The sequence below is a fragment of the Hipposideros armiger genome, unplaced genomic scaffold (assembly GCF_001890085.2).
Source record: "Hipposideros armiger isolate ML-2016 unplaced genomic scaffold, ASM189008v1 scaffold_99, whole genome shotgun sequence".
In the NCBI taxonomy this organism is placed as follows: domain Eukaryota; kingdom Metazoa; phylum Chordata; class Mammalia; order Chiroptera; family Hipposideridae; genus Hipposideros; species Hipposideros armiger.
In genome coordinates this window covers 1837839-1865700 of record NW_017731449.1, presented here as the reverse complement: position 1 = coordinate 1865700, position 27862 = coordinate 1837839, and the positions used below count along the sequence as shown (strand labels likewise).

The following is a 27862-nucleotide window of genomic DNA, read 5'->3' as shown; positions in this document are numbered from 1 at the left end:
GGATGACTTGGGAAAGTTGGTAGGAAATAATCAGGACTGCCGTTGCCTGCTGGACACTATATCATATAGAGCTTACTATAAAGAAAGACCATAAAGAGATCAAAATGTATCTGGGTGCAAATGGGGAACACACTGAAGCTTCTAACTGCCAAAGTCCTTGCAACTTCAGCACAGCATAGATACATTTTGAAGCATCTCAGCTGTTGACATGGCATGGCTCAGTACTAATTTTGTGTTTACTCTGCCATATTGCTGCACAAATTCTCTAAACACACAATGAACAAAATTAGTATAAATATAATACCATGTTAACTGCTGTTAAAAATCCCATGGAAAATGGCTCTTTTTTTTGGTGTTGTTGTTGTTTAGTTTTGGGTTTGGGTTTTGTTTTGTTTGCACTTAGGCTCAGAATAACTCATGAGGTTTAAATGGTCTTTATGGCTCCATTTTGGGTTCATGCTTTTTGATGTCATCGCAATACAGGCCTCTTCATGGCCCCGCCCCCTGTCAATTTCATAGCTGCCACTGGCTGCTATGCATTTACTGTTCCGGTTGGTTCATCTGGGTGTCCGATTCCTCAGAGTTAGGTCGGATACCATGGATTTGTCTTTAGCTATCGAGGAACCCACTTTAAATTTCCCCGGGATCTTGTTACTCCTTCCATGGGATTTGATGCTTTTGATTATATAGTAATATTTATATATGTATGCTTATACATATATAGAATCACACATTAACACACTATAATATATATAAAACACATGTATAGTCACATATATGTATGTATTGTTTTTTGCAAATGAAAAAAGTAAAGCAAGCAAAACAAGACTGACCTAACCTACCTGTACTCGGCTCACATTCAACAAAGTCTTCATCATCGCTTGAACATTCAGCAGATGATACAAGGTCATCTGACGTTGGCTGTGCATGTGAAAGGAAAAATAACGGGGTAGGGGGAAGAGAGAGGAGAGAGACGTAAGGAAACCAATGAACAAAAGCATAAAAGACTTATCATAGTATCTTGCCTCCATCATGACCACTATTTCTCTTCTCTCAAGAGAGCATGCTATAGGATGGAGGATTTTTAACTCCTGTGTAGCTGCAGGTAGCTCTGGGTCCAGACAGTCTGTGTGGATCTTATATGTGGAGCTGAGTGACCCAAAGTGGTTCTAGGAAGCTCAAGCCTATCCCATTCCAATCTCATTCTGCAGTCTGCCTCGATTCTGACTTTTCATTTCAATTTTGAGGGCAGGAAAAGGTCTACTGCAAATGGTGGGCAATACAAGAGTGCAAGCCAGCAAAGGAATGCACTGCAGCTTTGAGAGGGGTTTAAATGCATATGGTGTGTGCTCTCAAGTGTATGATTTGGTGGTTGTGAATCTATAGGCTGGCATAATTAATGAACGTTGTGGAATGCAGTCTGTTCAGGAATAGAGTAATGGCTTCTCTCGCTAGCAGCGATTTCTTCACGTAATTGCTGCAATTAGCTGAATTAGTAATGTGGACCAGCAGAGAGCTACCACATGACAGCCTCTGGACACAGGTAAGCTATTTGTGGAGGGCAGAAAACATTTTGGCTGCAGCGGTAGTAATTCAACTTGAGGCGACTTCTTTTTTTCTATTGAAGCCTATAAAAACTCCTCAATGCCAGGGAGTCTGCTGCAAGAAATATATGGGGGCTACGGGTAAGGGCGGTAAGAAGTTCCCTTGCTCCACAGTAGATGAGAAGACTACTTTATGTTCCTGGTGCATACTGCATGCACAACATATACTGCTGACTTCATTAGTTAATAAGTACAGGTCTTATATGAGAAACAAACTTTTGTCCTACTATCTGTGTAAGGGAACTCAATATATAGAGTACCTTACTGATTGATTGGTCTTATTCCCAATGCATTGAAGTCTGAATCCATCTTCAAATGAAAAAGCAATTACAAGCCAGATGCTGTGCTAGACATGTTTATATACTTATGAGTTATAGTTATTATTAATTAATTAGACATAAGTCACACAACAGTCCTTTGGGATAGGGATAATTATTATACTTTTAAAGAGAACTGAAGGTCAGAGAGGTTAAGTAAGTTTCTGAAGGACACACAGCTAGTAAGAACCATAGTGGGGATCTGAACAAATACATTTTAGTTGATGTCTGCATTTCTTACATGATGTTATGAACTGATTTGTGTCTCCCCGCCGTCCCCCTAAAAAAATTCATATGTGGGTGTTCTAACTCCCACACCTCAGAATGTGACTGATATTTGGAGAAAAGGTTGTTAAAGAGATCACAAAGTTAAAATGAGGTCATTATAGGGTAAGTCTAATCCAATACAACTGGTGTCCTTATAAAAAGAGGACACAGACATTGAGAGGGGTGACCCTGTGAAGGCACAGGGAGGACATAGCCATTGAAAAGCCAAGGAGAGAGGCCTCAGAACAAACTGATTCAGCTGACCCCTTAACCTTGGACTTCTAGATCCCGGAACTATGAGAAAATAAAGATCTGTTGTTTAAGCCGCCCAGCCTGTGGTACTTTGTTATGGCGGCCTTAGCAAATGAACACATATGACAACCCATAGATTAGCATTTTCAGACAACATCCTTTGTGAAATAGATGTACTAGGCACAGGCTTAGCAGACACAGTGAAGAACAGTAGAGTAGAAAAACCGCACTAGGTAACTGATTCCACGTAACTGACAGTGGCTGCAAGATGCCTTCCACTGCATTATTGATCTTTATTCTGCATCTGACAGGGAGATGCGTCAGCCCCTGCTCCTCCTTAAAGAATTTTCAAACATCCATTTTTTTCAATTAGACATTACCGGAGTGTGCCTTTCAGTTTCAGCAACTGACGCTGGCAGTGGGATCCTGCCATACCATCATTCCGGTTGGAGAAATGGTGAGCCTGGTCCCTGGAGTTTCTTGCTGTGACGGGGCCTGCTGCAGATCCACTTATCCAGTTATTTAGGGAAGGGAGGTGGCGAGGGAATACACGCTAACTGTACACGTGTACAAGGCAATCATAAGAAGGAAACACCATTTTTGGAAGGGCCACCATCACTGTTCACTAGGGCTAAAGCATGCATTGGCTGTGGGGGCGATACCTCCCGCTAAGGCAGCAACAATTGGTTTGGGCGCAGGGAGCAGATCTTAGATATCACAAGGGTTTATGACCTACCAAAAGTCCACAGTCCTTAAATGAATAGACAGTATATCTGTGTTATTAAAATTTTATGGCATAAGCTCAATTAGGGGGAAAAATGTCTAAAAACAACTCCTTAGAGGTTCATAATGAAAGAGAGGCTGAGAATATACTTCTAAAGTATATAATCAATTGGAAATTAATTGTTGGTGACTTGATTATAAGGACCTTGCAGAATGGCCCATGTACTGCTTAACTAGCTTTGGTCCCTAGAAATGTGTGAAACCTGGTGAGTTAATGAAAATCCAGTGCGTTCGTCTCAGGAACGGAAAAGCAGGCCATAAAAAGCTCAGTGAGCAAATGTATGAAATCAACGCACAACTCCGATAGAAACCAAAAGAGGCATTAACGTAATATTGGTGGGAGCTGTAACTTAATTCTAAGACATTTATCTTAATTTGTATTGGCCAAAGGAGTGACGTAAAGTGATTTTTTAAAGAAAAGTGCTAGACTCTGGGGTTGAAAGGATATTTACTATATTCCTCTCAGCTTCCCCCACTGCCTGATTCGACACAGGTTCTCTCCCCTGTGGTGTGGGTGACACTGTCCAGAGCCTCAAGCTCCTTTCCTGGTGCCACCTCAACTGCTGCCCACAAATGGGCCCCTCACTCCCACTGCAGACCCGAATCGTATGCTCTTCCATGGTCTTACCCCTCTCTCCCCAGTGCACCGTTCTTGTGCCTCACTTCCCAGAGATTTGTTGTCTGCTGATCTCCCATATAAATATGGATAAAAACAATGTTCCTCCTGGGCAGCAGAAACACCTTTTCCCAGGAGCTCTTGTAAATGGTGGCTAGATTGGAAGGAGGTTCCATGAGTGGCAGACCAGCAGAATGTGGTAAGAGCAAGCCTGCTCTCGTCAGAGCACAGCCGTGAATCCCAGCCCCTACCCTTTCCACTGGAAATCTGGGGGAACAAGTCACTTCCCCTCTCCAAGACTCCAGTTTTTTATCTGTGAATTGGGAGAAACAGAGAGTCTTGTCATCGACCAGGTATGGGATTTCAATGCAATGTGAAAAGTGATGCTCTGTTTCTGGCATCTGGTGTCTGCTCAATAAATATGAGCAGAAACTCACTCACTCAGTCAATAGACCAGTCAATCAGTACCAGCAATGCATCTGCCATGAGGAGTGATCAAGAAAAAATATACTCACGGAGATGCCAGGAGCTTAAAAAATAATTGAAAGATGATCTGTTTCCAACGGCTCTGAGTCCAGGTTTTCTGGGGGTCTTCTGTGAATTCAGGTTCTTTTCTTTCCCTCAAACTTCATCATCACCATTTACAGCCACAGCCAATGAAACTCCCAAAGCAATTACCAGCATCTCAGCCCCCTTCTGGCCCAAACACTGTAACCAATGTTTGTTTATCTGGAGAAACTGGCGTTCGACACACTATGCCTGCCACAGAACACTGCATAGGTTCAGAAAAACTTGTTCTGTCAGGGGGAGCAGGCTTTGATTTGCAAAGGACTCAGGATTAATGTCACTATATTTAGGGACTTTTTCTTTTCTTTTTCTTTTTCTTTCTTTTCTTTTTTCTTTTTTTGTCCCTGCCATCTACACAGACTCAACAATTACAAACCAAGGTTTTGGATGATATGCGCTTAGCATCACATCCGAAAGTAAGGGCAGTTTGATTCTAAATTACCCTCAGAAAACCCAAGGCTTTCTTTTAGTAGATTTTAGTTTTCTTGTGTGTGTCTTTCCTCAAACGTAAGTACATGCAGGGTCTGACTCTGAACCTTGGAGGAAAAGGTACACTTCTTTGGCTATTGATTCCCATGGCTGGTTTAATGTTGCAGATTCAGACAGAATGGAGACCCAGGATACAATTATTATGAGAAGAACAAAGCTATGGCCTTTTGTCTTTAAATAAAAGGTAGTAACCTTGGCTGTGTGTGTGTGTGTGTGTGTGTGTGTATTTTCTCCAAATCACAATCACTTTTCATAATTACTCCCAATTCCTTAGGAAAAAAGTGCAGTTAGTACTCTTGAGAATAAAGATATCTGAACTATCTAGAATCATGCCCATTAATAACATTTACCATGTATTAAACACTTGCTATATGCAGGCTTTGTACTAAGCAGCTAACATACATTATCCCTTTCAGTACTCAGGATAACCAAGGGTGGAGACATTTAGAGTAACATCTGCCATATTCAATGGTCCACCATCCATTCTCCTTCAAGTAACAGTATTGCTTTAGGAAACTTCTAATTGTACAGTTATGTCTGTTCATCAAGAAGACTTCCATGTCATCTTTACATTTTTTCCCTCATTATGATTGTTTGCTGAAAGCTCTCATAATTCCCAATGGTTAAGCTCAAAGTAATTGCATCTTATGGTTCCCATATGTCAAATACCAACATTATAAGTCATTCAAAGAAGAATAAAATACCTATGACCACCCCAAACCATATAATTTGATAGCAGCTGGGCTACTAGATTCACCATCAGCGATATATAACTATAGCATCAAAGTGTTTTGTTCATTCCTTCGTTCCTTTAGTACTTGAATAAATATTCATTGAACACCTATGTACCAAGCACCACAACAGGTATAAGGGATAAAGTGACAGAGCACAATTCCTCTTCTCTGGGAATTCACAGTGTCTGAAGAGACACCCAAGTGAACAGGCAAACTCAGCATAGTAACCCGATTGCTATGACAAGTAGAGCCGTGAGGTGCTCAGGGAGCAAACAGCAGGGGAGCAGAGCTGCCCCCAGGCAGAGGGGACAGGGACCATGAGCCCTCCAGGACAGGCAATAATGCAGCAGGAGAAAGCTGGGTGCTGTGGGCAGGAGAAAAAGGGCATTCTAGGTAAAAGCATCATTCTTGCAAAGGCTCCGAGGTATGAAAAAGCAGAGTTTATTTGTGTAGCCATGAGTAGCACAGGATGACGGGGGTGAAGGGATGTACTGGACTGACTGTTGGGCAGCTACTCGAATTATCGTGTTGTTCCTGAAAACTTGGATAAGGAGCAGGAATTTAATCTCCTGCCCTATCAGACTTCTCTCTTTCTTCCCCTGCCCACAGCTCATCATGTCACCTGATGCATTTCCTTTGGAAGCTAATACACAAGACTTCAGAAAGTACATGGCTCTGACTGCACCATTTTTCCACAGGGCAGATTAAAGACCTTACTTTGTTTTCCCAAGAGGAGGAAAATATTCTTCTGCTCCTATATATTTACCAAGTCCTATATTAAAAATAATAATTCACACTCCCCTAGTTTAAAATATGTATTTCATAGTTTTAATTCACATGTTGAAATGACTTGGTTCTGTATTAAAAATCATAAAACTAAAGATAGATATTATAATAACTTTCAATAAAATATCTGTTTGTCAGGAACCCTCTTTATTCCTTCCCTGAAAGAATGTTTATGACATCTCTATTCCTTTTTCCCCCCTCTTACCAATGTTTATTGAAATTACCTCAGAATAAACTGGGACAGAAGAAAGCTCAAAACTTGGCCCCCCCAGGTAAATTTATAGGCAAATTTACCTTCCAATTCCCTCAGTTTCACAAACCTGGTTTCTCATTTTCCTCCAATGAGTTATTGTTTCTATAATCACGTGCTTCTAATTATTTACTCCCAGGCGCTCTGCCCCATCTCAGCACAGAGACAGTTCCACATCATCCTTCATGGCTATCTGTTACTTGGTTGAGAAAAATGTCTGCTGCTGTGATCAGAACAGCTCAAGGTGGCTTCACCATGTCGCCTCTGTACTGCCCATGTGCCTATTTGTAACTTCAAATTTCATCCTTGAGCTTTTATCTTATACCAAGAATAGGCTAATCATGTGGAGGGGTCATCATTTTTCTCTATCCCAGCCCCTTGGAAGCGTGGCGATTTGACCGAGATTAAACACAAGATACAGTAAGTTCTACCACGGAACCTTTATGAAATTATAAGTAACACACGCTAGAGTGATGATCGCCTTTCTTCCAGTGAAAAAGGAAGACAGAAAGGCCAATAAATGTTCTGAAATCCCACAGAAACAGGCATATATCTCTGCAGCTGTTTCATGCTAAAAAGAATTAAATTCCTTCAAGTGCTTGGGGTTTTCGTTTTTCCCCTCTGCACTTCTGTTCTGAGATGGAGTTGGCGTTTTAAGTATCTCATATGAGGGAGGTCTTACCCTGGTTCATTATGAGTCTTGTTCTCTAGGTAAACAAAGGATGCACGAGATACTTTTAATTAAATAAGAGCCCACGGACTCTAGGTAAATCAGTATCCTTTAATGAGTTTTGAAAAGTTTGACCATTTCAATTTAAATTTATCTATTAGGCTTTTCTTCATTTAAATTCTTGCCATTGCAAAGTCCCATCTTTGATCAATGCTAATAACTTCCTCTTCCACCACAACCATCACCACACACACGAGAGAGAGAGAGAGAGAGAGAGAGAGAGAGAGAGAGACAGGGAGAGAGAGAAAGAAAGAGAGAGAACTGGATTATTTTTAGACCAACCCAAAGATAGAAAAATCCTGGAACTTGGACAAGCTGCTTAGATAGAAGTGGTCATCTCACCCCTGCCCCAACAAACATCATCACTTCATCCAACTCAAACCCAATACAGTAAACAACCTTAAAACACGGTTAAGATGATATGAAAGTGATTATCTATACCTCATTTTATTCTGAACATCCCCTTTACAATCACCTTCCGAAGAAGCAACTAATACGATCAGGAGAAAATGAAAACAAATGATTGTAATTCATCCTCAGTATAAAAGACAGGGGCGTACTGTAAGGCAGGTTGTGAACAATGGAGACAGAGGCAAAGGTCTTGTCTGGTTAAGATGCTTTCTGAGTTCCCTTTGCATCCTACCTCTATGTATCTAAGTCTCTTTATAGGAACAACACCCTGTGGATTTTAAAACCGTCTTCTGAGGTTCATGTCATCATGGTTTTTCAAGATAATACTTCTGCCTCTTTTCCACTTCTACCTGTTTCTGGAGGTAATCACTTGCCAAGCCAGGTATGACTGCATACATATTTTACTTTGTCCATATTTCTATGGAATGAGACAGTCTTAGAGAATTGTCCTGGGTTAAAGATACTGCATTCAGTAGTATCTTAGTTAACTGGAACAGAGCTCTCTAAGAAAAATGAACATCAAAAAACAAACAAAAAACATTGTTCTGGATATATGATTTTATTTATGCATGTATTTACTCATTCAATCAGTCTTTTCTCAATGAATGTCTTTTAACTGCCTGTGATGTACCAATCACTGTGTTGAGAGTTAGGCAGACCCAGTCCTGGTCCTCAAGGATTTCATACACTACTGGGGTTTGAGCCAGGCCAAACTAGAAAACACTGATCAGCGGCTAAACAATCAGCTGCAAAAACTTAAAGTGGCACCCACTGTAACAAAAACTGATTATTTATCTATTGCCATTAAAGATAGCAGTTTATGGGGTTGGCCAAGTGGCTCAGTTGGTTAAGAGCATGAGCTCTGAGCAACAGGGTCGCCGGTTCGATTCCCACAAGGGCCAGTGAGCTGTGCCCAAGCTGAGCTGCCTCTGAGCTGTTGAGAGTGTGTGCTCTTAGCAGCAAGGTTGCCGGTTCGACTGCCACATGGGATGGTGGACTACGCACCCCTCCCCAACGCCCCCCCCCATCGCCCGCCACCAACTAGATTGAAAAGCGGTGACTGGACTTGGAGCTGAGCTTGTGCCCTCCACAACTAAGATTGAAGGACAACAACTTGACTTAGAGCTGATACGACCTGGAAGAAACACAATGTTCCCCTCCCCAATTCCCCAATAAAAATCTTTAAAAGAGAAAAAAAAATAACAAAATACATAAAAATAAAAAGGTAGCGGTTTATATAGGGATCCAAGCAAATGGTATCGACAACTCCCCATTAAACTCTGCCCACTCTCAATAGCTTCCACATTCTGCCTCTTCTTTTCTGCAGAGCATATACTGGAGCAGGATAAAGAATGACATGATTGAGAATAACCTTTGCTAATGAATTAACCTTTAAGGAAATTCCTTTGCAGCCTCAAGATTTAATTAACAGTAGAAAGACCAAGCTAAGCTTAGCCAAAGTTTGTGCCAAGGGCTGGGGTCCTTTTTTTTTTACCCTTAAGGTCTTCTAGGGTTATACAAATAAATGTGGTTAGGCATCTCCCCCCCCCCTTTTCCTTCCACTTTTAAGATGTTTCTTCCATCTGTACAAAAAAGGAAGGGTGGATCAAGAGAGAGGGGTGGGAGGAGGCAGAAGAGAGTGGGTAGAGGGGGATTAAACTATCTGTTGTTCAGGCAGCCTGACAGAGGGAAGAGGAGTATTGAACCACAGAAGATTAACCAAACTTCAATGTCCCTTCCCAAAAGCAGGAGGAATGTAATGCTCTGTGGTGTTCCACTGATAAGCAAATCCCTCTAAATCCTTTCAATTTATTTCTTGGCCTGGAGAAATTACATATTATTTAGGAGGCAGGGGAAAAACACACATACAAAAAAAAACGCCCACCAAACCGCACACCATCTCTATAAATACAGATCCCGCACCTATTGATCACATAAGGTCTGGCTCTAATGGCCATTTTTCTTATTGGTGTCATCCTCTCCTGGACCGCCAATCAGAAAGGCTGTACACTCTTTTGGTATTCACCACAAACCTTGTTTTGAGGACTTAGGGTCTAACCATTACAAAGGGATGCCAAAAATTTAGCCAAAGCTCTAAAGACCTACTTTTCTTTCTTGTTTGCTTACCTACTTGCCTTCTTTCCTTCCTTCTTTGTTTTTCTCCTTGAATTGGTACTTCCTTTCTAAATGAGCTCTTTATTTTAATATTATTACTAAAATGAAGCCTCAGTTTTTAAGGGGAGTGGTCACTTGGTAAGTGACCAAGGCCAAATATTAATGTGACTCCCAAGTAGTGATGTAGGTATCAGTTAATGGCTGTTAAAATCCTGAACAAAAGTCTTCATTATGGAGAGCACCAATTTTTTTTTTGAGCTAAAAATGTTGATATGATTCATTTCTCCATGTTTTTTCTTGCTTGATCATTCAGGATGAAGAAGAGATGGCTTTTTGCAAAAAGGGGAAAAATAGAATCACATTTCTTTGTGAGATGGTCTTCCTTTTGGCCCTCTATTTTGTGGTTTAACCTTACCATCCTAAACAGGAGAAACAGCCCTTCCTGACAGGTTAGCAGTACAGCTCAGAAGATTTAATAAGACCAAAATATTAAGAGGATAAAAGGAGTGGCAGGATAAACGAGTCCTGGATATTGGTCAGCAACTCTGAGAAAAGATGTAAGGTAAGCTACCAATTCAGAGCAAAAAAACAGTTGTTCTCGATCTTTGGTCTCGCAAATGAATCCAGATATGCCAGATGAGCAGAAAAGGCGTGCGAGAACAGCAAAATATTAGGAATCCAACATAACCTTATATTTATTTTGTTTATAGGTCACTTTTACCAAAAAGAGTGTGCAATGGATGTGAATATCTGTCAGGTCTGCTGATGTAGAAAGGAGTTGAGAACAACCACCTTGAAAAACTAAGCATGGCTGAGGTTCATGCTTAGTAAAGAAGAAGCAAATGCAAACTCAAGGCATTGCGGAGTGAAGGCAAGAAGGAAAAGAGCATATGAGACAACCTAGAACTTAATATGTGACACAGGACATGTACCCAGGACAATCAAATGCTATGAGTTGAATGGAAAATACAACCGATAAAAAGACAAGGTTGCCATTTCCTTATTACCCTGAAAAGAATACCTCCCACTCAGCCATGTAATGTAATATTAGAAAAGTCAGGCATAGGTGTCAGAGCAACAGCAGCAGTTAAAGCAAGGTTTGTGCACTTGACATGATTTAATAAAATTCTGAGGGAGTTACAGCTGATCTGCTGTGAGTGAGTCTGAGTCAGAGCTATGAGAGAACAATATGGGCCAATTGAACATGATTTCAAACCCCAAGAGAGGGAAAGTGCAAAGGATTTGGGCTTTGGATTGAGAATTTATCCCTAATTACTCATGTGTCGAAGACAACATCAATCTCCTACAGGGATAGACTGAGGGATGAAGTCAAACAAAGCTCTTTGACTGGCATTATAGGTCCCAAGTTAGAGAACGTTTTCAGTTAGTGTTCAGGAACCTGGATGGATTCAGCCTCCAGTCATCGCTTCCTCATTCCCAGGCAGCAACTAGCCTTAAAGAGATAACCTCATCTTAGATGGTGATTCAAAACAATTTGCAAAAGCAAACAAAATAAAACTTTTAGGTGAGAAGGAACAAGACTATTTATTTCTCATTTCTGAAGAGAAGGCTAGCAATTTTCCCTGTCCTCGCTTATAAGCAACAGCACTGATTCACTGACAGTGGGTGTTGGAAATGCAGCAGGTACAATCCCAGGCATGTGACCTAAGCAATCACACAGGTTTCTGTGCTTAGAAGGGCCTTGCATCAAGTTTAATGCTCCGCTCTCACCATCTTGAAATTCTTAACCATTTTAGTTTTGAACTTGTGTTTTGTAAGTGAAGTTCAATGACACAATGGAGCATGGGGATAAGCAGATGAGTTGCATGCAATGTGTGTCTACCCATGTTCCTTGCCACTACATCTATGTGCAGAATTTCCGATGCCCCAGAAACCCAGGATTCTGAGGACCCACCATGTATGGGAGTAAGAAGAACCAAATAGATGTATTTGAATGCAACCTCCAATCTCTCTTCCTGGGAGGTTGGTATTTTCTTTTAGACAAGAGTGACTAGGGATAAATTCTCAGTCCAAAGCTGACCTCCTTTGCATGCCCATCTTCTAGGGCATCATGTCATGTCTTCTGAAATAAACATAAGGGTGAGTGTGTTACATTTACTTTGAACCAGAAGTTGCTCAGAAAGCAGAGAGCAGGCAAGGATGTTCTAAGAAACATGAACAACCAAGGAAACCTATCACATCCTTTCTTCCTTCTCTGCATTAGCCATCCACTTACACTAAGAGCAGTGACATAGAAAGAGAAAGAGAGGGCAACTCAGAGACCTTTTCCCTGTCAGCACTCCCTTATTCACCAGTAAGTTGAAGTTAGAGGGTGCTGGTAGAAGGTACATGTATCAAGAAGTGAAATAAAGACAGGGGAGTTAGTTTTGTGCAGTGTTTCCGCGCTCCTGGTGAGAAGAAAATACAGTGGCATGTATGAGCCATGAAATGCCAGTTGTGTTATTTCAGTGATACTGAATTCAAGTTGCATGTTCTTATATTTGCATTTAAAACTGGTGTTACACAATATAAAGATGAATGGGAATGTTCATGCTAATAATTTAAAAACGTAGCTTTTCTTTACATGGCATTAAATAGCAAATTAAAAAAACAAAACAAAACAAAACAAAATGCCATGACAAGTTGAGAGACTAGAAGTAAGGAAAAAGCTTGCTACTTGGGGACCCTTAACATCACTTATTTTCCTGGTCTTTGAACACGGGGCCGCTTAGTTTTACTTTGCACTGGCTCCCACAAATTATGTAGTTGCTCCTGAGAACAGTTCTGCAAAATGTTTTTAAACAGGTCAAAGGGAGTCTGATATGGTTTTCAGAAACTCAAATTATGACAAATAGTTTATGCTCCTGAAACTGAGTCCCTTGTGCTTCCGTCTTGGCCTCATGGCTGTGGGTCTTAACTACCTTTATTCTCTTAAGGATACTTTAAGAGGAAGAGTACCCTCAGCTTCTGTACTGGTACGGCTCTTCTACTGCCGTGCCCGCACCCCCCACTTCCCTCTCTATCTGCCTAGACCACTGTTGCATAACATTCTAGAGAATATCCCATAATAAGGCCCTTGTTTATTCCCACTTCTTTCCAATTCTGAGAAGAGTTTCAATGTAACTACTTTAAAAAGGAATTGTGGGAGACCGGTTAGCTCAGGTAATGAGAGCGTAGGCTCATAACACCAAGGTTGCTGGTTCGATTCCCACATGGGCCAGGGAGCTGTGCCCTCCACAACTAGATTGAAGACAATGACTTGACTTGGAGCTGATGGGTCCTGGGAGAAACATACTGTTTGCCAATAAAGTTAAAAAAAAAAAAGAATTGTGATTGTAAAAGTTTCTGAAAAATTTACAGTCCTTAATCATACAGAGGTAGTATGGTGGACGGCAAAGAGAAAAGTGAGAACAGATCATACAGAACCAAGAAGCAACATTTCCTAGCATTGCCTGTGGGGCAGATTTGCCTCTCAGAACTGTGGGAGGCTGATCTTGGGAAACGGGGGCTGCCCTTCCAAACTGACCTCCTTAGAAGGGAAAGTCACCAATTCTGCAGAGTTGGTGGCATCTTTAAAAACTGTGTCAGAAGAATATTTTTAATTTACACTATGCCTCTTTGAAAGAAATCAATATGTCATTTGCTGAAACTTTTTTTTTTATCCTAGCATCTTCACTTAGCTTTACTGTATTTTTTTCCCTAGCCTTCTAGGGAGCAAAGAAAAAGAAAAATGTTTTGTTTGTATTTGTATTGATTCAATCACTTTGAGCAAAAAATAAACAACTAAATGCAGCCGAGTAGTTTTAATGACAATCTTTTAGGGATCAAGATCTCTAAGCAACACAGTCTCTCATTCTAGGTGATTGGAAATAAACAGAAATCAATAAAACAGAATTACTGGGCAATAAACAAGAGAAGCCACATTCATAATTTAAGAAGCTTCTTTTTATGCATTCATTACTGAAGAATGCACTCGAGCCCCATTCTATTTTTACAGCAGCTTAGATTTCCTCTCAGCATGTAGTCTGTCTCCTGCTTTTATTTTTTTTTGAGAGGTGCTGAAAAAGAGCCCCGCTAACATACCTCCTGAAGCTCCTACATTCATAAGGCTGCTCAGAGGAACCAAAGACAAAAGAAGGTGCTCAGTACACTAGGCAAGGATTGGTTTCTCAAGCAGATCCTATCCCAGACCCCTCTACATCCGGCCAAGTGCTAGGTGAGGCAAGGGCATGGCACAATGGGTGTAGGGCCTGCTGCAACATCGTCCCTGCCTTCCAAGTTTTTCCGGTGTAGCAGGAAAGGCAAATGTGAAGAGACGCTGTCAATATCCATTCTAATCCCCCTTGGTGCTAGGGCTCGCAATGTGACCAGACTAACCAAGCATCCTTTGCAACTAGAGGTGGCCAGGTGGCGTTGATCCGGACAAAATGATGCATGAGGAAGTCTGCGAAAGGTTCTGGAAATGTTTGGTCTGTTCCTGATGGAAGAGGATGACTTGGCTGGTCCAAGTACTTCCCCTTCTTCCCTGGTTTGGATGGGACATTTGGTGCTGCGGCAGCTATCTTAGGACCACAAGATGGCAAGTCAGAAGGAAAGGCCAAGAAAAGGCCTGAGAAGCTGACTCTGATCTTGTCAAATACATGATATAAGCCCAAACAAACAGAGTTCTACTTTCCGGACTCCTGAGTTCTTGTTAAGTGAGAAAATGTATCCCTTCTTCAGTCACTGCAGGTCAAGTTCTGTTACTAAAGGATGAAAACCACTGTAATTGTAGAGAGAGCAATGCATAGAGAGCAACCAGAAACAGAGTTGATGCAAGGCACTGCACAAGTGGTCTCTGCCGCTGGTGCCCATCTGTTCACCAAGTAGCATTTTAATAGTATCCAAGTGGGACTTGGAAATGTCCACAGTCATTTCAATACTCTCATCTAGCAATTCTGTGGCCCAGGTGAAAGTCCCAAAAGGAGTTGAAAACGGGAAAGATCATGTTAGGGTTGGGTAAGCAGGGAGAAACAGTTTTGCTTTAATAAGGGAAAATAGTTTCCACGAAGTAATTTGTAAGTATTGCAATCAACTCATGCCAGGCTGACTGGGTCATCTCCGCCTCTTCCTGCCACCTTTCTTGCCTCTGCTTTTTGAGGCATCGCCCACCAGGAACAAGCCCAGACCCTCAGGGTCATCGTTGAGTCTGCCCTGTTGAGCACCACACCTCCAGGCGCCAAGCCCATGAAGCCCACTCTAAAATGTTGCTCTATTTCTCCTTCCTACTGCCCTGGATGACTCCTGACATTCTATAACCAAACTCCCTCCACTTACCCCTCTTCAATGAGCCCTAGAAAGTATCACTAGTATAAAAACAAAGCTTTCAATGAGCCATTGCTACTGGTCCGAATTTACCCCATTGCTTATCAAATAAGTCCAGGTTTATTATTATTATTATTATTACTATTATTATTTAAATTCAAGATTCTGAACCTCTGGGTTCCAATGTGACTTTGTAGCACTATCTTTCTCTACCATTTGCTCCTGTAAGCACCTCTACAGTCCAACTATTTAATAAATGTTTGCCATGCTCTGAACAAGCCTTATAATATCCTGACAGTGTTCTGGCTTCTACTGCTCTCTCCCCAGCTGTATTTGCACTTGATTTTGTAAGTGAATTTGTACCTGGTAAAATTCTACAGATTCTCCTTTAGGGCCCAACCAAAACACACTTTTCATGCAGCTTTTACCTGATCTCCATGGCTGGAAAATAAAATACTATAGCATGTCAACTCAGTACTTCCTGCAAATCTCACTTAACGTACTTATTATATTCTGACTTATATCTCCCTTCTACTTGATTGCATCTTGAAGGAAGGAAAGGGCCTCATCTAGAGCCAACTATAATATCAAGGGGACATTGTTGTGTTTGGGGTCAGAAAACATGGCTCTGCCCCTGGGGTGGGTGTCCAGGGTGACCACAAGCACTCTGCACTCCATTTTTCTCTACTGTAAGTCTGAGATGATGACTCCCGTCTCATGTGATTGTTATGTGGATTGAAATGAATACCATAACTCAGAGATATTGCTATTCTGTGATGTGTTGTTAATATTATGACATTATGTGTTATTGGTTGGAAATCATCCACAGGACTATGACAGTGCTGGACCGGAGCTTGGGTGCACAATATATATTTAAATGGATAGAAGGTGTTCTTGAAATGTCTATTGATTTTAAATAGAATCAGGCAAGGCAAGGGTCCTGCTTGAAGAGTGGAATGATAGTGGATGGAAAGGGAATTACTTCCCATGCTTGTTGGATTATTATTAATTCTCACCTTTGAAGGTGTGGGGAAAGAATACTTTCATTAGCTGTTTGTCAAGAAAGGGGGTTACTTTGGAAGAACATATTTGCTTCCAAGATACTAAATGTCTCATTGGTCCTGACAAAAATACAAAATGTCTCATTAGTCCAGACAAAAGAAACAAAATGTCTCATTGGTCCAGACAAAAGAAACAAAATGTCTCATTGGTCCCCACAGCTCATAAGCAGCTTACCTTGAAATTCTACAACCATGTACCAGGGAGTCAGTTACTTATTTGCAGAACTACAGGTTTAAAGTAAGTGAAATATCATGTGGTATTTTGGAAATTGGGACAGTTTAACATTTTAATAGACCTTTTTGCAAAAAAAGCCCACTAAATGTCAAAAAGAGATTTGGGTTTTGCCTCTCATCATGCCCAGTAGTCCTGGCTGAGCAGAGGCCAGGACACGCCTACCTGTGGTTCTCTGGTCACATTAGTCTTGTCTTGCTTAAACCTTTAAGTAGAATTCTTTATATAAAAGAAAGAGTAAGTGTAATGGTGCTGAGTAAATGCCCTGTAAAATGACTGTAGCAATTATGCTGTTTGTAAGTACCTCTGAGTCCATTAAGATAAACATCTATCTTTGAATATTCACATTAATGCACTAGACTGTTCTTTCTTAGATAAATCTTACTTGAACATTGTGCAGTTAACACAGTTTATCATCCTTTGCTCCTCTTCCTTTCGACGCACACATTAATGCTTGCAGGGGGAGAGCACTTAAATGGTCCTAGTCTCTAAACATTTTTAAATGCAGAATAAATATACTTTAGGTTTTAAATACCTTCAGAGGCTGTATACTCAGGAACACATTGAACTGGACTCTTAATTTATCACATAAGTAATATCTTACAGGCAAAGGCAATGGATGCTTGTATTTTAAATAGTTTTTAATATGCTTCTAATTGCTCAGCACACAGAGGTCAAAATGATATTGAATTCTCTAGTTACTCCTCTATGAAAATATTATATCACTTTATTTACACCATAGGATATATCTATAGCTGAATCTGTATTTTAAGCGTGGGCCCCGCTTTCATTAACTTTTGCAGCCAAATTGTGAAAATGCTCAAGAATCCCCAGTACTTATTCAGAGCACTAGTTCTTCTCTGTTGAGGTGAAGGGCCCATCTACCTGCTAAAGTGTGTGTGGCTTTAACTGTCCTCGGTGGGTGTCACTCTAGCTGTAAGAATGAAATTGGTGGGGGTAATATAACATTTAACAGCCAGTATTTAACAATCAGCACAGCAGGAGAACTGATGAACCAGAACAGAGTGGCCACAGTGCAGGACCCGGGTCCTAGAAGCTTCTGCTGTCCCAGACCTCAATCTGCTTTATGGTGCAGACAGAGAGGAATCCTGTTGGGAGGGACTCAGGGGCCCTGGAAGTAGAGGACTCTTGGGGTCTTGCAGCAGCGGCTATTTATCAACTAGTATCAAAGTGTTCCAATAATTTTAAAAGACTTAAACAGATTGGTTAGCAGATGACGCTAAGGATGCCAAAGTGATACATTCCATTTGCCTAGGAACAAACCCCTGTGCACCGAGAAAACTCCTGTTCAGTGGTTTCCAGGGGTATTCCAGTTGCACCAGGGAAGCTGTCTCACCAGACAGTCTTCAACACTCTTTCCTGAGCTAACACCTTCAGGAAAACAAAAAGGCATCTGAAGTGACCCCAGTCCTCAGGAAGCTTATAGCGAAGGAGGTAAGTGTCTGGGATAAATGTCCTTAAATAATAGGAAAAAGAAAAGGGGGACTCTAAGGGAGGAGCAGTAACTTCTGACTGGAATGTCAGGAAGGAATGCATGGAGAAGATGGTCTTTAGGCTTGGCTTTGACTGGAAAATAGGATATTAACAGGCAGAGGTGGGTACAGATTGCCCAGGTGAATGGCACAAGTGAATGCATGGAAGCAGGAAAGTAAAAAGCAGGGAATGGGAGTAAGGGGCTCATTTGGTTTGGTTTGAGCATAGAGCAAATATGCAAATATGGAGACGCTGGATAGGGGACAAATATATATGTGCATATGCACAGGGGGAGGGCAGGGGAGGGGGGGAGAGAGAGAGAGAGAGAGAGAGAGAGAGAGAGAGAGAGAGAAAGGGAGAATGAGAGATACATGGAGAAAGAGGGAGACAGACAGAAGAGGTGTTGATGGCGCCAGAGAAACCCCCTCTGTGAGTTGACAAACACACCAGGTCAAATATACACTCATGGTGCAAAGAGATCTTTTTACACAAATGCTGACACATGTTATTTGTTTAATCCCAGAAGGAATGCATGTTGCAGGCATTTAAAAAAACTGTCACTCCAAGCTAATTTTCACTGCTGGGGACACAGCTGACTGAGGACATGACTACATACACTTCCGAGATGAATTGAATGCCCATTTCCACCTCTTAAGTCAGGCCTCTGTGAGAAAGGTGAAGCCTTACAAAGGGTTCCCATCTGTGGGTAAGGAGTCTACTCTGTTTTGAAATTCACCCTGCAGAGTTTTTCTGTCTTCCAACTGAATAAAATGTTTACTCAGAGAGACAGTTAATGAAGCCCTGCAGAGTTCCTTTCAGCCCCATCGGAAGTGATTAAATGCTGTACATTAGGAGTGGCCTCGTTCACGCCTGTCTGTGCGCCTGTTTGCGTATGTGCATGCATGTGCGTGTATGTGTGTGACAATAACAAAAACATAAAAGGGACAAAGTTAGTTTTAACAGCCCAGTAGGCTCCCAGCTGGAACACACTTTATGAAGAGAAAGTTACATCAAAGAAACTGGGCAGCTTTAAACACCATCTGGATCATGCTGTGTTCATTTGAGCTTTACCTGTTCAAGAAAAAAAAAAAAGAAAGAAAGAAAGAAAAAAAGCAACACGACTAAAAGTACCTACAAATACAACTAGAGAAGACATTTTCTGGATCTTGGGAGATTGGATGTCCCTGCCTTCAGATATTGCAGCCCAGGTCCTCCAGTCCTATTTGATACAGGGATACATTTCCTTTTTAAAATGACTAAAAGAACCTTCTAACATCAAGTCCCAATCTTTGGAACAACAACAACAAAAAAAATGTGCAAAAATAAACCCAGTACCTTTTGAACCTAATTGAAAGATTTTTTTTCAAACAACTCAATTGCTTTCTCTAGTCTATGCATCCCAAGCACCATAGTTAAAACACTGGTGTCTCCAAACACATAGCATCATTCAACCAAAGAAAGAAAAGCAAACGCAATAATGCTAAGGGCATAGAACTGAACCCAGGACTAACACAGCGGGGAAGTAAGCACGAGCACACCAGATTGTCCATTTTTTTATTTTTAGAGTCAGTGAGGGCCACGGCTGGGATATTTAAATTCATAACCATGTTAGGGGTAGAGGTGCTGTTGGCTCTTGCTTTGGTTTTTCGGCTTAATGAGATTCCATTTCCATCTTTTACATAAGACATTAACACATGTGAAGGAGAGAGGTTGCAGGGAGGGTTTAATTGTATTCTTTTATTAAAAGGGAGAGTGATATTTTCTCCCAGGAGACAACTTCCATGTGAAGTTTTAATTGCCAAGACTCACAGTGCCCGTCAGATCATTTTTATTTTCTTTTTGCATTGTAAGGGCCATGAGGAGATTACTGAAGAGGCAAAATCTCAAAGGTCATAGAATGAATCAAAAAGAGGAGTAAGGATTCACACTTTCCTTGCAAAGTGAGTGCTAAGACTTAATCAGCACAATTTCATAAAACACAAACTGCTATGCAGAAGGAAATTCTAAAGATATGTATGACAGTATTATAATTTTACCTAATATGATATATGCAACAACTAAACTTTTAATCACATTTTCATTGTTTAAAAAAATCACTCCAAGCCTGTTTAAGAAACTGCATGGCATCCAGACAAAATGATTTCCTTTGAAAATTTTAGGAATTACATTCTCTGGATGGGGTTGAACAATGATTTGAAATTTCTTCTTTTTAGTGCATGTCAAAACAGCGAGTTTCTAGAAATTAAAGAATGAGATTTTGGAAACATAGCCCTTGCCCCATAAATATTACTATTTGGTCTTCAAGGGACAGGACAAGAGGGGATGTAAACAGACAGGGACTCCTTGGTAACTGAGTTATCTTTTTTTTTTTCTTCCTTCATTTTCTTAAAATTCTCATCTGTTTCATAAAAAATGCATTTTGGAGCATTTTAATTTCACTCCACACTTAATAACAGTAATGACCTTCTGGGTCAGACATTTCCTCCTAGTTAATGATCAGCCAGCAGAAAGGCTGGGTAACAAAGAGCTGCAGCCTAGTCACTAACTGCCAATTAATGTTCACTTTATCAGTCAGCGCTGTTTAAATATAATAAGACATATGCCAAGCTATCCGCAGAGGGCTGGATAACCAAATCGTATCATTAAAAACACACTTCCATCAAGCCAAAGCTTGTGGGACATTTATGCTATCACAGCAGTCATTTTTTCTGAAAGATAGGCGAGTGGTAATGTGTCCCCTTGTTTCAATTCTCAGCAGAGGGACCTGGTTGGAGAAGTCAAATTCCCTCATCTCGCCCAGTCTGTGAGAGAATGAACATTGGACACCACACAGAGACTTGACGAGGACACTTCAAGGAGGAGCTGCTGAATCTCAGTGCTGTCCTGTGCATGGGGCCATAATCCTTATCTCTCTGGGTCACGGTAGACCTCCTACTACTGTCATACTGTTTGAGAGAATAAATCTCAGAAAATAATCCAAATTCAGATAATTACATCCTAGGGGCTTTCCCCTCGAAGTTTAAGTGGATTCAATTTCTTTCTTCTTTATATGTTTGCAAGCTCTTGTAAATTATATCTGATAGTCAGTTCTTCAGCACTCCTAGGCAATATCTTGGAAACTATAATACCATTGGCTAAAGGTTTCCGACCATTATTGATTAAGATTTTAGAGCTCTAATGCAAGAGATGACAAAATCACTATCATGTACCAAATCTCTGTCATTAATTTTTTAATGTCCCCAAAGATTTCAATGAATGTTGGAATGGACAAAATGAATATCACTCGTCACGGTACTCCAGACACTAGCCCCATCAAATGGGCAACGTTGTTCTAAAAATTGTCACGGGGTTATAATAATTAGACTTTTCACTTGTATAGGGAGGGATTTCACTCTCAGAATACTTTTTTACATATGATGCAAAGTCCTATCATAGGTAGTCAGAGGTCATACTCTTAGTTGTGACCCAGATGGGACCAAACCCAGGTCTTGTGATCTCCTCCACCATGACACCATGGGGAAGAGTAACAGACTTATGATTCATGGATGTGAATCTGGCTTGTGGCTACCACAGAGCAGAGAGAGGGGTCCTTAATGTATTCTACCTTTAGTATTAAAGTCTCCTTGAGCATTCTCTTTAAGTGACAACTTGTTTAAAATATGTCCTTTTAGGAAATAAAAACACAATACTTATAGCTCAGTACATGATGCTTTCAAGGGACAGGAGAGTTTTCAAGCTGTGGAAGGAGTCCAAAGATCCTTAGCTACTGGTGGTTATGAATGAGGCAGGTTTTTTCTTACGCAGTGAGCACATCCTGCATGATGCTTCGCTTGCAATGAGGCAGGTAAAGGAGACATCACACTACTTTAAAGCACAGAGGCAGCATAGAATGAAACACTGTGAAACACCAAAGAAGCCTTTTCTCCGTCACCTTTGCATCCAAGGAATAGACAAGTAACTACATTTTGATAAGCAGCCCCAGTAAAACAACAAGAATGATCTTGGACTCTTGCTATCAGCAATATAAGCACCTGAATGCTAGCTTTGGTGGTGGTGGCGGTTAGGGGCTGGGGATTAGATTTGCACAGACAGCTGCTTCCGTAGAGTTCACCTTGTATCCCGAGGCACACACAATGCCAATGGGTGTCAGTCCTCACTTAACTTCACTGTATCCCTGCTCCAGACTGAAAAAGAGACCTGGGCCAAATGACAGGTAGCTCTCTCCAGTACCCTTAGAATGCTATGATGAGACAGGAGATAGGGATGCTGGGACCAGGGACCCAGAGGAGAACTGAGGGCCTGGCGTTAATTCTTCTTGTGTATATACTTCCATGGTGTATGAACAAAGGATGGAATGCTGAAGTCAGATGCTGCTGGATGGTAAGAGATGTCAGCTCACCATTTACTGTCTTGGCTCCTTGCACCCTTCAGCGTATCACATAAATTACCAAGCATTGTTGTCCTACTCTTTTCCCCATATCGCCGCACCACTAACTTCTCTTCATACCTATTCTTCCCAAAATATATTTTTCTTTCTTTAGTCACAGGCCAGCCATTTGAACTAGATCAACCAACCTATGGTATACAGTTTGGTTAGTGATCAGGAATTAAATAAATGGGTAGGCAGGAAAGCTGAATATCAAGAATCAGAAGAAATAACCTTCAGCATCTAACAAGATAAAAACTATAGTAACCTCTAAAGTAATAGGGTCAATTTACAAAACAGGAGCAGAACTTTTCTCAGTTTCAAGGATTTCACCAACTATTGTTTCAAAAAACAAATTTGTTTTCTGAATCAGAAGTTTCAACGTGCTTGAATTTAAAAAGAGAGATGCATCTTACACAAAAGTGAAGATAATGTCAACAATTTGGTGAAAGGCAGATTGTCCACAGGGCTTTTTGAGATGGTAGATGATACAGGTGTAGCAGCTCAATTTACTACATTCCGTATTTTGGGGCACTGAAATAACCCTTCCGCATGCAAGATCCTGACTTGAAGTCAAATGACTTAACTAAAACTTTCTAAGATAGAAAAGGTGAATGATATATGCTAGAAATATTTGTACCAGCTACATTTTAACAAGGGTTTTTCTGTTGATCAGGATATTTATATGATGGAGCTTTACATGTCTTGAGTATTCCAAATTGAAATTGTATTGGACCCAGCTCAAGACACTGTAAACATTTTATAATTATTAAATAATAAATCCTGATAGATTTGAAGGCAATATATAAATAAGAGGTATAGAAGGTTGAGTAGCTATCTCAAAATGGATAGCAAGGAGACAGCAAAGAAATAATTACTTCCTCAAAAAGTGTTTGCAAATTGTTTGGTTTTCCTCCAAAAGCCAGAGTACCTGTGGAGGCTTTAGTATATATAAATGTTTGTTCTTTGGAAGATGATAGAAGTATAGAACCATGGACCCCTTTATGAAGATGTTATAAAGAGATATAATATTTAAATTACATCGGCCAATGAATGCATTTTGTTCTTTGCGTTGCCTTGTTAAGACGTAAGAAATACTCTAGTCTATTCTAGAGCAGCAGCTCAGGATGAGACAGGTTGCTGTAGGATGATGGGTGAGTATAACTGGGAAGCTTGCCTGGACATCTATGGTGAGAGTGGATGGGAGAGGAGGCAGAGAGAGTGCCTAGAAAGCTGGTGATACAGGCCAAAGAAAGTCTCTGCATCCATCGGGAGAAGCTTTTCAGTCACCTGCTATTACAGTGGAGGATGTGGCTGCAGAGATTACGTGGTTTTTAAACAAAAGCCCCCAAGTCCAAACAGAAGAAATCTAATAGTTACAAAGATCCAGAGACAAGCTAAAACTCTCTACATTAAAAAACAACAAACAAACAAAGGTGGCAGGGTGAATTTACTTAAAGCAACCACAGTAACAAATCAATAACAATTCCACTCTATTAATTAAGTAATTCTGTGTGCCAACTACTGTGCTAAGTAGTTTATGCGTTCTCCCAAAAGCAAGTTTTACCATTTATATTTTGCAGAAGAGGAAACTGAGGCACAGAGAGCTTGAAAACACACAGGTAGTGAGTGGCAAAGCTACAATTCTGACCCAGATCTGTCAGATCCTAAAGTCCTTCACTGAACTACTAAGCTGTGGTCAGAAGCAGTGTTGGAAGGTCATAAAGTATGTAAAAGGGGCTTTAAACCCTGGGCAAATCTCAGAGAGTGACATGATTCTTATGAGGCTCAGGTATAAAGTAATATCGCTAAATAAAAATGTATAAACAACTGAATTTGTATTTTGAACAAGACAACCTAAGAATACATATAGACTCTGTGTAGACCTGAGAATCTATACATCTATATTTTGAGCCTCTTCCCACACACTGCCTCCCATCCCCCATTTTTAGAAAGGGCCTTTATAAGTGGTCTGCAAATAACAAAGCAAAATTCTTCTCCTTCATTTCATGTAAATAATATAAACTGCAGTTAAAATATTTGTCGGGTATACCTAGTTTATTCCTTAACATTCTCCTGCAGGATAGTCAAGTCAAGTCGACTGCATGTTCCACACCACCAGCCTCACACCCATCCATCCAGTCACGTTTTCTACATGCAGGACACTCACTCATTAAAAGGGGGTATGGGCCAAATTGCAGTGGGCCAGGCAGTGGAAAGAAGGTTTACAGAGAAGTTAGACAGTGTAGAGAAAAGCCTGGAGCTGGGATAGGATAGTGTTTGAAAGACAGTCTCATTTTTTTCCTTCTTTTTTTTTTTTGACCTTGAATTAGTTGTAGTCCCAAGTTCTCTTTGACCTTGAAGTAGTCATAGTCTCAAGTTCTCTTTGACCTTGAAGTAGTCATAGTCTCAAGTTCTCAGGGAGGAGAAATGTGATTCTGAATACCACCAATCTTGGTATGGAATCTTTTCAAGTTTTTCCCATGTTGTCAAGAAAAAAATAATTAAAATCATTTAGATACCCCAATATTTCCTGGATTAATTCAGGAGCTACTACTCCATGCCTAAAATTCTGATTTCACTAGCTTTGGACCAGAAAAGCTATTGTGCTGAGTCGAAAACATTGGATTTTTAAAGAAAAATCCTTCAAAATACATACAGATCAAGAAATCCATGTCCCTCCATCAATCTCTTCATCCATCTACAAAGCGATTTTTACCTGTGATATATTCTTCAACTCCATCTTCTAAATTATCTTAGGTTTACATGCCAGGTAGTGCTTCCAGCAAAAAAATCTCCTTTCTTCATTCCAGTACTATGTTCTATCTTTTACACAAATGTTACAAGGGTATTTTCAATCTTCCATGGAATCTGTTACCCAACACAGACCTGCATTTCAATCCTGCCTAAATCTCTCTTCACCCCCAGGCTCCTGTTTGCATTAAGATTTGGAGGGAATTTTTTTTTAAAACACCGTGTATCTATAAGCATGGTGAAGACAACTCCAATGCAGTCAGAACCAGGAGCTGCCTTGCAGTGCACATGGTTTTTTTCTATCCCACATTTTGAAGGAGGAGGAAGAAGAGTTTGTATCTTTCATCTGGTTAGTTTTCATAAGAGGCTAAAAAAAATTAGGTTCAGATAAAGGACCAGCCAAGACAACAAGCTATTCATTACAGACTGTGCTGCAGGAGTCCATACACAACTTCTCCAAAGATTATTCTCTTGTCTTTTGCTTACATTGCCTTCCCGACAAAAACAACCTTGGGGGTGGAAGGTGTGGGGAGGGAAAGAGAGAGGGAAGGAGCTGGAGAGTGAGAGAACAAAAATGTAATTGCCTGCCTATCAGTTCCACTATCATAATTACTTTCAAACTCTGACATGAGTTGAATCAGATGAACAACCAAATCAATTTCTGCAGTTGGCGATCAGTACATTCTTAGCTTATAAATTAAAATGTCACTGCTGGAGTACAAAATGATGCCACTCCTGGGCTCCCCAGCACATTGGAAAGAAGAGAAGAGCTCCTTTCTTCATGCCTTTCACAATTTCTTGCTCCGTCCCTCTTAGCCTCTGACCAGGGTTTTCTCAGTGGTCCTAGCATCTGTGTCAATGTAGAAGGTCCCTTAATAATGTCTAATTCTATATAGAGAGCTCATTTCTGTTCATCAGAGAAGTGAATGGACTATGGGACAATCTAGAGCAGCACGAATAGACAATCTCCTCCAATATATGATTTCCGTGAGGTAAAGGTAGAGGTGACCACGTCTACAGAGAACCTGAAGGACTGGACGAAGAGATGTTGATATTGAAAAGGTCACTGCTCTGATTTGGCAATGTGGCTGTCACATGATCACAAAGTCTGGTGATCTTATTTAAACGAATGAAGAAGCATGGGTCACAAACCACACTGGTGCATTAGAAACTTGACAGACTCAGTTTGGGAAATACTTACTGATTAGCCAATCTGTGCCAGAGACACTGCTGCTCTACAGGTACAAACCAACAATATCTAAAGTCAACTATTTCATAATGTAAGATGCAGAGAGAGTCATTGAATATAATTATAATATAACTGATAAATGCTATTAAAGCAGAATAAATAATCTCCATAGGAACAGAGGAGAGGAGTCATTAACTCTGAAAGTCATAATGAAAATGTGATATTTTGAGCTCGTCCCTTAAGGATGTCAGCTCTTGTCTGCCACAGTCCTACCCCATCTGCCCCAACATTTTGATCATTTATTCATCCACTCCCACTCATTCCATCACTCCCTCTCATTCATTCCTTAACCACTTAGAAAGCACCTGCGTAGTGCTGGGCTCTGTACTAGGACCTGGGCTGTAATGCTGCCTCAGAACAACCAGTTCTAGAGCAAGGGATAGTAGTGTATCATTTGCTCTCTACTGACTAGTAATTAGAATTTGGAAACAATCTACCTGTGGTACCACAGACACTGAATCGACATGATTGGAGTCAGAACCTCCGAACTTAGCCTTTGTACTCAAGTTTGTACCATGAGATCCCTTTGCTGAGTTGGACAGAATGTCTACTTGGCCTGTTAGAGCCCAATGGCCCCTTCTTTTAAACCTTCCTCCCCACCCCCCATCATCTCTCCCACGCCAGTATGGGGTGGTAAGGTGAACATTGGAAACTCTAGCTCTGAAGCCCAGCTGACATGTGAGCTTGGCCGTCTCATTCAGTTCCTAATGGAGTCTGCTTCTGGTTTATCTCACTTAGGGCCCAGTCCTCTACAGACACCTGTCTAAATTTTTGTTGCCTTCATGGTAACCTTATTTTCTAGGAAGAACTTTGAATTTAGTCTCACCCATCTTACACTGAATAGCTTTCCTTATGAATAATCCTATCTTTATTTGGCACTGATAATCACCCCTAAATCCACATCCTGTGTCCCTAACTTGGAATTAGATGACTATAGGTAATGATCACTGGGTTTGACATGTTTGTGGAGGTTGTCCAGCTTGCCTAGAGCTGTCCCTAGAGTCAGAATTTCCCCCTTCTTCCATCAGTTAGAACACTCAACACTAGCATGAGTACCAAAATATATAAACATGAATTTCATTGTTTTATGTAATAAATATCTTCTAAGATATTCAATACAAAGCAGTACAATGCACAATCCTATACAAAAGCCAGTTAACTGTAAATCAGCATTGGTTGTGACATAGTCACAGAATTATACACTGTCTTGTCACCCTAGACCAACACTGCCTTGCTTTTTATACTATATTCCTTTTTTAGTAGTAAATCTAGTAGTAATCAAGTATCTAAGTCACCACTCAACTCTACAATTTCAATGTTGGGAAAATCAAAGTAACTTATAACATATATATTTAATTCACTTCCTGTTCCCCTCCCCAATATCATGATTCCCAAACTATTCTTCCCAGAACAACACTAAA

General features: G+C 40.6%; 1 protein-coding gene across 32 annotated transcripts in view; it reads right to left on the bottom strand.

Annotated features, from left to right (window-relative positions):
* The window catches only part of NRXN3 (neurexin 3), a 1587373-nt gene that overhangs the window by 50002 nt on the left and 1509509 nt on the right, over nt 1-27862 (bottom strand). For 27 of the 32 annotated variants that reach the window (XM_019646239.1, XM_019646221.1, XM_019646235.1 and 24 more), the window contains one exon: nt 843-921. In XM_019646239.1, the coding sequence (XP_019501784.1) occupies nt 843-921 (79 nt within the window). Of the gene's footprint in view, nt 1-833; nt 922-27862 lie in introns of all 32 variants that reach the window. The other 5 variants (XM_019646240.1, XM_019646237.1, XM_019646242.1 and 2 more) reach the window with 1 other exon arrangement.